The sequence below is a fragment of the Tenrec ecaudatus genome, chromosome 6, assembly GCF_050624435.1.
Source record: "Tenrec ecaudatus isolate mTenEca1 chromosome 6, mTenEca1.hap1, whole genome shotgun sequence".
In the NCBI taxonomy this organism is placed as follows: domain Eukaryota; kingdom Metazoa; phylum Chordata; class Mammalia; order Afrosoricida; family Tenrecidae; genus Tenrec; species Tenrec ecaudatus.
In genome coordinates this window covers 162924133-162939035 of record NC_134535.1, presented here as the reverse complement: position 1 = coordinate 162939035, position 14903 = coordinate 162924133, and the positions used below count along the sequence as shown (strand labels likewise).

Genomic DNA, 14903 nt, shown 5'->3' with positions numbered 1-14903 from the left:
TTTTTGATGCTATTTTGTGGTAAAATTAGGTGCCTTGACTGATATTCGGTTGGGCTTATACTCGGGTATATATGGTATTTAGTAATGAAAAGTGCACCTACTTGTGTGTACACAGCGGCTGTTTCCTTGCAGCCTCTATCATTTGGGGCCATTCAGGCAGACTTTTTTTTTAAAACGTTTTATTAGGGGCTCGTACAACTCTTATCACAATCCATACATATACATACATCAATTGTATAAAGCACATCCATATATTCCCCGCCCCAATCATTCTCAAAGCATTTGCTCTCCACTTAAGCCCTTTGCATCAGGTCCTCTTTTTTTTTCCCCTCCCTCCCCGCTCACCCCTCCCTCATGTGCCCTTTGTAATTTATACATTGTTATTTTGTCATATCTTGCTCTATCCGGAGTCTCCCTTCCCCCCATTCTCTGCCGTCCCTCTCCCAGGGAGGAGGTCACATGTGGATCCCTGTAATCAGTTCCCCCTTTCCAACCCACTCACCCTACACTCTCCCAGCATCGTCCCTCACACCCTTGGTCCTGAAGGTATCATCCAACCTGGATTCCCTGTGCCTCCAGCCCTCATATGTACCAGTGTACAACCTCTGCCCTATCCAGCCCTGCAAGGTAGAATTCTGATCATGGTAGTTGGGGGGAGGAAGCATCCAGGATCTGTGGGAAAGCTGTGCTCTTCGTCGGCACTACCTTGCACCCTGACTGACCCATCTCCTCTCCTAAACCTCTCTATGAGGGGATCTCCAGTGGCCGACACTTGGGCCTTGGGTCTCCACTCTGCACTTCTCCCTTCATTCAATGTGGTGTGTGTATATATATATATACATATATACACACACACACATATTCTTTTTTTTTTTTGCATGATCAGGCAGACTTTTTTTAAAAGGAAATTACAACACAAACTCACTGCCTTAGGGTCCACTCTGACTCAGTGACCTTACTTATGGGACAGAGTGGAACTGTCCCTGTGGGCTTCTGAGGCTGTATGTCTGGCAAATAGCTGAAGGAAAGCTAAGCCACGTCAGTACATCTTTATCTACAACACCCAAAGAGCCTCAGCATGTAGGATCTATTCAAATAAGAGATAAAGAAGGACTCCTTTAAGTATACTAAGAGACAAGGAAGGGGGTGTGTCAAGACAACTATATAGATCATGAAATCCTCACTCCGAAAGGCAATATAAGGATCATCTCCAAGGCCCTTCTTTTACAGTAGAGAAATCAAACACCGAGATGGATGAGTTCTCAAAGTGCACGGCTAGGTTGGGGCAGAGGCAGGATTTGAACTCCAGGCTCCCAGTCCAGGGGCATTTTTATGACACCATGGAGTTTCCCCCCATGTGGGTGGGACATTGGTTTTCCCCTGGGTTGCTAGCTATGAATCACAATAGTGTTAGTAGATAAGCTAACCAAGTGCCTACATTGAGGATAGTTCTTAAAAAGCTTGAACTTTAAGTACGTCAGTCTTGGAGCCATTGGTTATAAGCCTGGTAAATTCACTTTTATAATAAAGCAGTTATTACCTAGCCTACACTAATACTCTCTTTGAGTTCTGGCCTGAAATAGAACGATTTCATCACACCTCCACCCTTATCATCATCTCATTGCGTGTGGAGAGTGTATAAGCACACAGACGACTTTCATGCCTTGCCCTTCCTGGATGGTGCAAGCAGTTAAGGACTAGCCACAAGATTGGTGGTTCAGATCCTCTCAAAGGCACCTCAGCAAAAAAGGCCATCCGCTTTGGAAAGGTCACAGCCTGGAAAGCCTTGTGGAGCAGGGTTCTAATCTACACATGTGAAGCTGTGCTGACTCAAACAACAGCAGATGGTTGATGAAGTCCTTTGGTTGCCCATTTTGTTGTCTCCTTTCGAAGAGTAGCCCTGGAGGAAGTTGCCCCCCAGCTGTGAAGTGCAGGGACATGACTATAGAAGTGAGAGTGAGGGCTATAACCTGAAGACTGGACAGGAAAAGGGTTTCTACCTCCACTCTCTTGGAGATTTGCTTAAATCTCAGCACCTTACAGAAATGCAATTGAGTCCTATAGCCTGGCACATGTGCGCTAAAGCTGACAGGATGGTGTCTTCACGGAATCCCACCTCCGGCCATTGTTGGTGTGCTGTTTTACAGGCTGTGGTGGAACACTTTACGGAGACAGCGGCTCCTTCACCAGCCCTGGCTATCCAGGGACCTACCGGAACAACACTCACTGTGAGTGGACCATCACTGCTCCTGCTGGGAGACCTGTGACAGTCAGCTTTGACTATATCAGCATTGATGATCCAGGAGACTGTGTCCAGAACTACCTCATACTCTACGATGGGCCAGATGCCGAGTCTCCATCCATTGGACCTTATTGTGGAGCAGTGAGTAAAATGAACGTTTTCAGGTGTTTTTTATCTTTAAATAAAAACTGTAACTCGAGAGTAGACCTCTCCGGGCAGGTGACATGCAAAATGCAAAGGAAGAGGCCCTTTTTTATTTAAAATCACTTTATTGGGGGCTCATACAATTCTTATCACAATCCATCCATCCATCCATCCAGCATGTCAAGCACATTTGTATATATGTTGCCATCATCATTCTCAAAACATTTGCTTTCTGCTTGAACCCTTGGTATCTGCTTATTTTTTCCTCCCTCCCCACCTCTGCCTCATGAACCCTAGATAATTTATAAATTATTATTTTGTCATGTCTTACACTGTCTGATGTCCATACCTGATCACAGGCTGGTATGGAAGAGAAGCCTTTTCAACACAAGCTACAGTCTTCCTACTTCCTTTTCATTTTGGGAACACTAGTGCCATCTAGTGGGTATTACATTAAATTACTATTAATGGCGGTCAAACTTGTTTTTTAATTAAAAAATTTTAATCGTTTTATTAGGGGCTCATACAACTCTTATCACAATCCATACATACATCAGTAGTGTAAAGCACAATTGTACATTCATTGCCCTCATGATTCTCAAAACATTTTCTCTCAACCTAAGCCACTGGCATCAGTTCATTTGTTCCCTTCCCTCCCCTCTCCCTACTCCCTCAAAAACCCTTGATAATTTATAAATTTTTTTGTCATAGCTTGACCTGTCCGGCGTCTCCCTTCACCCATTTTTCTGTTGTCCATCCCCCAGGGAGGAGGTCACATGCAGATCCTTGTAATTGGTTCCCCCTTTCCAACCCACCCTCTACACTCCCAGTATCGCCATTCACACCACTGGTCCTGAAGGGATCACCCGCCCTGGATTCCCTGTGTTTCCAGTTCCTATCGGTACCAGTGTACATCCTCTGGTCTAGTCAGACTTGCAAAGTAGAATTGGGATCATGATAGTGGGGAGGTAGAGGGGGGAGAAGCATTTAAGAACAAGAGGAAAGTTGTATTTTTCATCATTGCTACCCTGACTGGCTTGTCTCCTCCCCAAAACCCCTCTGCAAGGAGATCTCTAGTGGCCTATAAATGGGCTTTGGGTCTCCATTCCACACTGCCCCACTCATTCACTATGGTAAGATTTTTTGTTCTGATGATACCTGATCCCTTCGACACCTTGTGATCGCACAGGCTGGTGTGCTTCTTCTATGTGGGCTTTGTTGCTTCTGAGCTAGATGGCCACTTGTTTACCTTTAAGACCCCAGATGCTGTATCTTTTGATAGCTGGGCACCATCAGCTTTCTTCGCCTCATTTGATTATGCACCCATTTATCTTCAGCGATCTTATCATGGAGATGAGCATACAATCATATGATTTTTTGTTCTTTGATGCCTCATAACCGATCCCTTCGGCATCTGGTGATCACACAGGCTGGTGTGCTTCTTCCATGTGGGCTTTGTTGTTTCTGAGCTAGATGGCCGATTGTTTACCTTCAAGCTTTTAAGACCGGAGATGCTATATCATTTGATAGCCGGGCACCATCAGCTTTCTTCTCATTTGCTAATTCACCCACTTTGTCTTCAGCAGTTGTGTCGGGAAAGTGAGCATCACGGAATGCCAATTTAATAGAAGAAAGTATTCTTGCATTGAGGGAGTACTTGAGTGAAGATGGCCGTCAAACTTGGAGTTGGTTAGCAATCCAGACTTCCACTAATCAACCAGACCCACGGAATCAGAATTATTGGATGCAGAGATGTTTTTAAAGCTCTAGATGATTCCTATGCACCACCCAAGGGTGGAATACACATGCTTATTTTTTGTGAGAAAATATCAAACTACAGAAAGCTTGTGCTCCTGGTTCTACTTCATCTACTTGCTGAAATGTATAAGGATTTCTTACAGAAACACACAGGGAAAGATTAGTATGATGCTCAACAGTTCGATTGTTTTTCTAAATTCCTCGTCTCTTCTTCATGCATTAGTGAGCATTCTGATATTGACGCAAAGCTGTATGCATCTGCTCTCCATGTTCTTATTTTGTGTGAAAGGAAACATATAAAGAGCTTTCGAGTCTGGAAAATGCGCCCCCCTCTTATGAGAAGACCTCTCATTAATTGTTCCACTCCTTACTCACTTCGGCTTTCCAATCAAACCAGATGCAGAATTATGTCCGCTAGACAGCTGCTGTGTTTTTGTTTTTTGTGTTATTTACCTCCCCCAAACCCACTGCCATCGAGTAACGTCCTACAACACGTAGAGACCCTGTAAGACAGAGTAGAATGTCCCCTTTGGGTTTCGGAGCCTTTAAGTCTTTCCAGAAGTAGACGCATCATTCTCCCTCGGAGCGACGGGTGGGTTCAAACTGCCCCTCCTGCAGTCAGTAGCTCCGTGCGGACCCCACTACCACCAAGGTCCCTTTTCTCCTGTGACATTAAAAATACCATTTTCAGAAAATTAGAATAAAGGATAAGACAAACAACAATGACAAAATTCCTGATAGTTCTACGTATTCCTCTAGCCACTTGTATTGACATGTGTTTGACTAGGGAGACACTCTCCACACTGGGCTTTTCCCCACTTAGAAAAGCAACCGTCCTTCGATTGGCAGTGTCCAACTTACACGCACCTCATACTTATGAAACAACCCCCACACAGCTTATTATATTAAAATTCAAGATCCACACAGTACATGCTACTACTTTGCAGCATGCATCAAAACATTAGTATTATGTCACTGTATTATTAGGCTAAAGATGTTTTCGTGTATCTGGAAGTGTGTAATATTCCTTATGCATTGGTATGTATATTACATACGATATGCTCAAACATTTGACCAACTGAAACTAGGTATTAATTGTACCTCACTATTCTGAAACTTTTCTCAGTCAGGTACAATTGTGCCTAAAAGGGCCATCTGTATCTACTTCACATCTCCCCAAACCAATAAGAACCTGTGCACGTCATATTTAATTGTGTGGTGTTCTGTTTCACGGTACAGTGTAAATCATGCAACTAATTCTCTCTATTTGGAATTTTAGATTTGTTCAACTTTTCGCTTCAACTACAGGCAACCTGCTGATAATCTTTTTTAAAGCTTTATGGCCGCAGGGATTTTTGTCTGTTGTGTCCACTGTTTTATGTCTCTAGCTCTCAACAATACCTGCGATATTGCTGGTTTCTTGATAAATATTTGTTAAATGAGTGACTGAACATGACCAGTGTGAGCCTCCCTCTCCCTGCAACCCCCTCCCCCCACCCACTGTTCCACAGCAAGGATATTATAATGAATCCCAGGAGTAAATTGTAGACATTAAGGATGAGAAGCCTTATGTTTTACTCACATAATATACTTTATTCATTTTTGTTATAGATTTCATCAGACACAAAATGTCCTCTAAGAACTTGAATTAGGAATGTCACTTTAATTTTCATAACAATTTATTGCAATGCAATTTACAGACCACGCAGTTTACCTCTTCACAGTGCACACTTCAGGGTTTTTAGCTCAGCCATCAAGTTTGGTAGCCATCAAGTTCCAAAGCGTTCAGACTTGCAAGAAGAAATCACTCAGAACTTTGGTTTTAGATCATTTTTGTTACCCCATTAGCAGGCACTCCCCGCATTGCCCCCATCAATATATTTTACTATATAATATCCCCATTTATTCTTAGTAAGGCCTTTTTCCCCCCTAGAAAGATAGACTGGTTTATGGTAAATCCGGTAAAACTTCTTTATGTTAGATCTTTTTTCGTTTACTTTTTAAACTACACTAACATTGATAGAAAACGTGTTCAAATGTTCACACTTGGAAAAATCATGACACTTGTTATTTCTATTTTAGGACACTGAGATAGTTTCATTTGCGTTTTCCTCGCATCGTGTCTTCGTAAGATTCCACGCGGAATATGCCGTGCTGCCGTCGGGCTTCTGGTTAACGTGGGCCAGCTAACCTCCCGTGCTGTCTTGGCACCGCGACCCTCCTGCAGACAGCGGGACACCACCCTGGGCAGAGTCCTTGGATCCTGCTTGGTGGGGACCCACCGCGCCACTGAAAATGATCTGAACTTGTACACGTTCGCCACTGCTTGTGTAGAGTCCGTGTTGGAGCACTTCTTCTGGGATGTAAAAATGTAGCTTATTTCATCGGAACTGTGCACGTCAGGCTGCTAGTGTTTTGATCAGAAATAAAATTATCCTTACAACATTGGAAAAGATTGTTGGCATGATATAGCACCAATCTTTTAAAAAGTTGATGAAACACGGAAGTGTGGTTTGATGGAGTATCAGAGGCAGAATAATAAACATTACAGAATTGTACATGGTATTGCTAGTTGTTTTTTAATGCACTGACATTTCGTCTTTTGCTCTGAGGTATGTAAACATTCTCAACTTGATGGTGTACATTTTGGTGAGGTATATAATAAATATATAAAGAGGCTTCAAAAAGTTAATAGAAAATAGAATTTAACTTCTAAGATCATGAAAATAATGCAGAAAACTGCGTTTGATATGACTTGTTAAGAAGTTTGTATGGGGGGATTGTATTCTCATACTCTAAAGTACAGAAAACTTAGGGGCGGGGGAAATAAAAATAAAATAGAATTAAAATATGGCGGAATTCTCCCAAGGTGTTGTTGAAGCCCCTTTGGATGCATGAATCGTTCAGAGTATGAACTCTGGAGCCAACTTGCCTAGGTTTGAATTTCAGCACTAACAGTTAATGAGCTCATTTTGCCTCAGTTTCCTCCTCTGTAAAATGAGATCATGACCTATTTTGTGGGTTTCTATGAGAACTAAATGAGTTTATGAATTGAATGTACTCAGAACAATACTTTAGATTCAAAACAAACCAAAACCCTGCTGCCTTTGAGTCAATTCTGACTCAGACTGACCTTGCAGAGTAGATCGGCCATTGCGGGTTTTCCAGAATTGAAACTGTGAGCGGAGACCTCTAAGTCTTTCTCCCTCGGGGGCTGGTGGGTTGGAACTGCTGACCTTGCTGTTAGCAGTCAATGCTAAACTACTATAGCACCAGGGCTCCTTATCTGTACATATTCATAATCCATGAATAGTAGCTGCCACTTCGTTTTGTAGTAACCTCTAACTTCTCTGGTTTTCCCTCGCTCATGTAACCGCCCCTTCCCTGCATCCCCAGGCCCAGTACTTCGCTGGTGGCTTCTCTTTCTGTGCATTCATCTGATTGATATTTCGCCCATTACATGCAGCACACTGCCTAGGATCCTGTCTTCAGCCCTCTTCTCCCTCAGATGGCTTGCGACTTCTTAGCTGACTTCTTCAGGTGCCCTGAAGTAACCAGTTTGTAACCAGAACACAGACCACATGCATTCACGTGTTCATATTCAGTACTCCGCTCTGACGGCCTGCTTTATGTTATTGCGTGTTTTAGAGCCAGTCCCAACCCACAGCTACCTGGGTGACAAAGGTAAGGCTTCCTGGGCTGTGACTGTCATGGGAGCTGACACCCAGGTCTTCTCTCCTGGGAGCCATGGGGGTAGGGTGGGGTGGGGGGATTCAAATGGCCAAGGGTGATTCAGAGCCATCGAGTGCTCTGGTACTTGTTCAACCTCACTAAAACCAAACTCACTATATCATCTGCTTGTCCTTTTCCTAAGAAAATTAGTTTTTCTTTCCCCAAATTTTGGCGGTTGGAACCGTAATTCCCCAGGTTCTCCTCGCATTGATCTCCCTGCCGTACGCCAGCATCCGGTTTGGTTTCCCCTCTTATTTCTTCCATTCCCTCTTTTGCACTCAGTTGCCTTGGAATCATTCCCAACTACTGTCCTCCTAGAGTACGCTCAACTTCCCCACTTCCCCTTTGCCATTTAGACTACAGTCAGATTTCGCTTTATGAATATGACTTATTTCCCCCCCAGTAAAGTTTCTATGCCAAAGCCTTCGATGACTCTCTACTATGTATAGTGGGAGTGTGGGTGTGGGGGCAAAATCCAAACTCTTAAACTCTTACGGGGAAGGTCTCCCACATGCTTCCCTGGCATACCTATCTAGTCTTCTCTTTTAGCAACAACAAACCCACCAAAATCCAAACTCACTGCTGTCGGGTCCATTCCGATTCCCGAGGACCCTATAGGACAGGGTAGAACTGCCCGTGCCTTGCCAAGACTGAAACTTCACACGACTGCCAAGCCGCCTTTCTCCCAGTGTCTGGTTTCAAACTGTTGACCTTGCATACCGCAGCTGAACTCGGAAAGACTATGCCACCAAGATTGGGTACTATCCACAAGTTTTTATAGTCCATATATTGCATGCATTATACCATGAGTATAACTATACTTGTAAACGATGGGTCAGTTCTTAGACTGTGCTTTGTGTCACCTCCTGACTTCTATTGGTTCCATTTGATGACTCTAACAGGTGAGCATCGTTTTCTGTGATTTTTGACTTCTATTGGTTCCATTTGATGACTCTAACAGGTGAGCATCGTTTTCTGTGATTTTTTTAGATTCTGCCTTTTGAAATAATTATAGCACCCCCCTCAAGACAAACTCGGGGCTATCGAGGCAATTCTGAATCCTAAAGAGGTGACTGAACTGCTCCCTTGGGTTTCCCAAGCTGTTTCAATGGGGTGCAAAGGTTCACCTTTCCACCCGCACGGTCCTTTCCACCCGCTGGCTGCTGGTTACAGCCAGTGTTACACATGACTGAGCACGGCACCAGGGCTCCGACCCAAACCTGGAGGCATTGAAAAGATAGGGGAGAGGTCTCAGACAGGCTTCCCCAAGTTCCTCTCCATTTTCCACTTTTGCGTGTGCGCCTGTCTGTGCATGTACAATTATTTTCTGTGGGTAAATTTCCAAGGAAGAGGAATGTTATTTTCACATGTGTCTTGTGTTTCTAATTTGTGGACACGATCAGAATTTATCACACATTCACTATGAATCTCTTATCGAAAAATGCCTCATTCAGAAAATTCTTCGGGTGGATGCAATAAGCCATTGAAATTAGATCACTTTGGGAGAAACTTCCTAAGTATGTCCTAAACTTGGCAGCCCTCAGGAGCATGTTTAAAATCATCCATATGGAAGAGACATCCTGACATTTTAATGTATTTGGCAAAATACCTTCCCAGAGAAACAATGTTTTCAGCAGGATTAATTCCAGATCAATATCAAGCTCTGTGTATTTCTACTCAGGATAAACATAAGAGGACAGAGCCGTTACCATGGAAAACGACATTCATCGTGGAGCATAAAGAATTCAATAGGACTAAGAGTTTATGTTTTTCTTAATTATGTAAAGAACTGCATAAACTAATCACCTATGAGTCATAAAACATTTGTATATAACCATAGGGTTTGTTGAGATTATTTATATAACAAAAACTGTACATGTGTATGTATCTAGCTTCAAGGATATATTTCCATATGTACCGGCATTCTATAGTCTTAATGCAACAACACAATATGTGAATCCGTAGTGAATGTAGGCTCCTAGTCAATACGTAGAAAGTTCAAGTCTCCATGTGTTTCTTCCAGCTTTATTTGAGAGCTTCCTCTCCCCTTTAATCAAGCTTCCGACTGGCTCTAACAAACTCAAAGGCTTTATAAAGGAGCCTTTGCCTATATTAATATGCAAAGTTAAGTCTTACTACCATATGAAACCCAGTGAATACATGAAGCTATGAATTGTGTGACCTCATCTTACTCTAATAATGACAGAGAAATTATTTCTGCAAAGAGAACAAAACCCAAAACCAAACCCATGGCTAGGGAGTTGGTTCTGACTCGTATCCACCTCGATAGGATATTGGAGGCTTGAAGTCTGCATGGGAGCAGACAGCCTCATCATTCTCCAGAGGTGGCTGGTGCAGTTCATGCATCAAACCTGGGAATAGCCTTCCAATGCTCGCCTGACAGGACCAGCGGTTCATACATAGAGTACAGAGCCACAGAAAGTCCTCTCTCAGTAAAAAAAAACAACCCTGCTTTGTATGACAAATACGTGCACACACACACACATTATGAATGATGTTACTGGAGAGTATAGTGAATTCAGTGAATAACAGGATCAACCTGAAGCATCCCGACAGGCTGCAACAATGGACTGCATCTAACCAGATGCATTCTGAAAGGAATAGATGTCACATCTTATTTTCCTACTGAAACATGAATTAGGAAGGCTCAGATATGGAGAAAATGTTACAATGATACACCAAATGACAGAGGAATTTTATCTGAAAGTAAGTGTTGCACAATGTGGCTGTTGGAAATGAAGGATGACTTGACCCTGAGTTTCAGGGCTAGCATGACAGTATCTCTACGAGTCCTTTCAGTCAGAAGCACGGTGAACTAGGAGCACAGACAGTTCCCGAGGAGGAATATCAGAATGTCCTAGAGGTGTGTGTAGCAAGCTGAAGAGAGCAAAAGCTACAATTATTATGTAATTAAAATTTTTAATGTAAAAAATAATGCTTCTCATGATGAAACATACAACGATCCTCTTGTTCTTTAATGCTTCTTCCCCCACTACCATGATCCCAATTCTACATCATAAATCCGGCTAGACCAGAGGATGTACACTGGTACAGATAGTAACTGGAAACACAGGGAATCCAGGACAGATGATCCCTTCAGGACCAGTGGTGAGAATGGTGATACCAGGAGAGTGGGGGTAGATAGGGGGAACAGATTACAGGTATCTACATATAGCTTCCTCCCTGGGGGATGGACAACAGAAAAGTGGGTGAAAGGAGACGTTGAACAGTGTAAGATATGATGAAATAATTTATAAATTATCAAGGGTTCATGAGGGAAGGGGGAGTGGGGAGGGAAGGGGAAAAATGAGGAGCTGATACCAGGGGCTAACATGGAGAGCAGGTGTTTTAAGAATGATGAGGGCAATGAATGTATAAATGGGCTTTATACAATTGATGTATGTATGGATTGTGATAAGCATTGTATGAGCCCCCAATAAAATGATTAAAATAATAATGCTTCTCAAAATATTCCAGGCAATCTAGACAATGGGGCCATTCTACTTATTGACACCAGAGATCACTGGTAACCAACAGAAAAATGACTGGAGTAACTGACATAAAAATGGTTAGCTATTTGAAAAACTATTAAATACATAATGTACATGTTGAGGGACAGGCACACAGACAGGGGACAGACCAAGCCCAATGATGCATACAGCATACCAACATAAAGAAGGGGAAAAGAGGGGTGGGGGAAGAGGGGGACAAGAAAAATGTTTGGGGAGACACGGCATTAATCCACCATGGGGAGGGTACTGTTTATGTCTCCACAGGAATGGGAGAGAGGGACTAGACTTCAACCTGGTGCACCATGCCTTGAGGGCAACATACTGGCACGAAGCAGTGAACTAACAGGTCTGCAAGGCCGGCCTGGCCCCAATCCCATCTCCGTTGCCACCCCTCCCCAGAAGAATGCAGTACAGAAGACAGCACTGAAGATATAGCCTGGGAAGTGTGACTGGTCTGCCCAGACCACATAGGAGCAAACTAACAGGGAGAGAGAGAAAGAGAGATGAGAGCGAGAGCGAGCAAGTGAGTGAGAGAGAGAGAGAGAGAGAGAGAGAGAGAGAGAGAGAGAGAGAGAGAGAGAGAGAGAGAGAGAGAGAAAACAGCCTTATCCTGGGCCGCCAAGCTTTGAGGATGACATTCCTGCTCAGAGCAGCCAATGCACAGAGAGAACCATAAGGTGGGCCTCACCACAAGACACAAAGTCCCCTCAAGGACTCACAGTGCTACAGGGGGTTAGCACTACCAGACACACAATGCAGAAGTTGTGCCCGTTCTGATCCCTCACCCTCACCCCCGCACCCTCCCCCCGCACCAGGGCGTAACATGAAGGGAATGCAACAAAGCGGCAAAGGGAGCAATCCAACAAAGTCTCTGAGGAATTCTGAAAATAGACTTCAGACTCGATGGGCAAGGCTTGGCACTGCATAAGGCCCGATCAGAAAGCATTCATAATGGTCAGCAGACAGACCTGGAACTATTCATAGACTTCTCCCCCTCCTTTTTTTTTCTTATCTATATAAAACAGGCAGGATAAACAATCCCAAGGAGAAAACAACAAGTCCATTGGTTCCAGGGTTGGGGGTGAGGGTAGAGGAAAGGAGGAAGTGGGGGAAAACGAAAAGGGAGCCAATAAACCCACGGACAAGGGAACAATGAGATCTAAAATTGATGGCAAGGAGGGCATAGGATGTTTGGTAGGGTTCCATCAAGTGCAATGTAGACAAGAGGAATTACTGAGAGCCGAATGAAGGTCGAACATGATAGTGGGGCAGGAGGAAAGTAAAAGGAAATGGAGGAAAGAACTAGGAGGCAGAAGATATTTATAGAGCTATAAACATGGCATGTATATATGTAAATATATTAATATATAGCAATAGGGACATAGGTCTAAATACATATATTTATAAGTTAAGTATTAAGGTAGCAGATGGACATTGGGCCTCTACTGAAGTCCTCACTAAATGCAAGAACATTTTCTTCTAATAATCTGACATTCTGTGATACTCACCTTCCCAAAACGATCACTGAAGACAAAACGGATGTATAAGCTAATGTGATGAAGAAAGCTGATGGTGCCCGGCTATTACAAGATTAGCATCTGGGGTCTTAAAAGCTTGAAGTTAAACAAACAGCCATCCAGAAGGGAAGCAACAAAGCACACATAGAAAAGCACACCAGCCTGTGAGATCACAAGGTGTCAACAGAATTGGGTATCAGGCATCAGAAGACCCCAGACAAACAACCATTTCAATGCAAATGAGTGTTCTCTAGACAAACAAAACCAGGGCACGTGAATACACATCACAAAGGAATATAACAACTAATTAGTTGGGTTGATTTTCCAATCTCTTGCATGCAGATGTTGTACCAATGAATCTAGAGTCTTTGATTCATCCTCCTTTTTGGGTCCAATCAGCATATTGTCATCAATATAGTGGACTAGTGTGACATTTTTCAGAAGAGCCAGCATTTGAGGTCCCTTGGGACTAAATTATGGCACAGGGCGAAAGAGCTGATGTACCTCTGGGGGAGAGTTGTGAAAGTGAACTTTCCCCCCCTGCCAGCTGAAGGCAAACAGCTTCTGGTAGTCCTTTGAGACTGGTATTGAGAAGAAGGCATTGGCCAGATCAATAGCTACATATCAAGTACCAGGAGAAGTATTCATTTGCTCAAGCAATGAAATCATATCTGGAGTGGCAGCGGCAATTGGAATTACCACTGGGTTAAGTTTATGATAATCCACTGTCATTCTCCAGAATCCATCTGCCTTCTTTATTGGTCAAAGAGATGAGTTAAACAGGGATGTGGTAGGAATCACCACCCCTGCATCCAGAAGTACTTATTGAATTTTACACAATGAACAAAATTAGTGAGCAGGTACAAGAGCTTAGCACTAAGGTAAAGATGACTGGAAGAAATCAGAAACGAGTTAAAAATAATAGAACTGTATAAGGAGAACCCTGATCTAATAGGAAGCTCAGCTTAATTTTAGTGTAGTCGGAAAAAAAAAGAGAAAAGCAGTGTATTTAATCTGGGTATAATCTCCTTCAAGTGACACAGAAGTCATGCTCACCCCTTAACATGATCAGGGTCCAAAGGCCATGTTGTTGTGAGGAAATGAAGCATGATCACCTCAGAACATAGCACGGAGGATGATGGCTACATCCTTACATAACTGCCAAACCACGGAGAGTCATGCCCCTGACACGCCAGCAAGTAATCCTTACACTCACAGTCGGGGCTTCTCTGCCCTCACACTTCAGTGTCTTTCTGACCAGATGTAGGTCCTTAAATGCACAATCATCTGATAGTTCTTTTTTGTTTAAAACTTTTTTTACTATCATTTATGCAAAAATGTTGGAAAATGAAAAAGTTGATAAGAGAGTAGTTGTCACACTATTTGTTTCTTCAGTAAGCAATATTAAAATAATCTGAATTATGAAATTCCTTTAATTTTTAATTTTCAGCTCTTAAAATTAATGGTTATAAAAGACATGGACAACTTATAGCTATTTATAGAATGATTGGGAAAATGTGATTAAAAGATTCAAAAGCTAATGGTAGTACCTGAGACAAAGTAATAGAATTATAGGAGAGAAACAGAATTGAAGAGACATACATGCCTTCAACCTATACAATCAAGATTCATGAGCAGAAAGGATAGAATGAAGAATAGGAATTGTCAGCAGATTGGTTAAAGTTAATAACAAAAATAATACAAATATAACATTCAGAATTAGATGCAGGAACAGCAAAGTGAAGCAAATTCTCAATTGTTTCCTTTAAAAAATGCAGGGAAGTGGGGGGGGAGACTCCGGATAGGGAAAAATATGACAAAATAACAATCTATAAATTATCAAGGGCTCAAGAGGGAGGGGGTAGCGGGGAGGGAGGGGGAAAAAAGAGGACCTGATGCAAATGCTTTGAAAATGATTAGGGCAAAGAATGTATGGATGTGCTTTATACAATTGATGTATGTATATGTATGGATTGT

The 14903-nt window shown here is 42.7% G+C and overlaps 1 protein-coding gene across 1 annotated transcript in view; it reads left to right on the top strand.

Annotated features, from left to right (window-relative positions):
* The window catches only part of CUBN (cubilin), a 306910-nt gene extending 300237 nt beyond the window's left edge, over window positions 1-6673 (top strand). The window contains exons 66-67 of the mRNA XM_075552448.1: window positions 2148-2383; window positions 6227-6673. Of these exons, the coding sequence (XP_075408563.1) occupies window positions 2148-2383; window positions 6227-6334 (344 nt within the window). The 3' untranslated portion in view covers window positions 6335-6673. The remainder of the gene's footprint in view (window positions 1-2147; window positions 2384-6226) is intronic.
* The last annotated feature ends 8230 nt before the right edge of the window (window positions 6674-14903 follow it).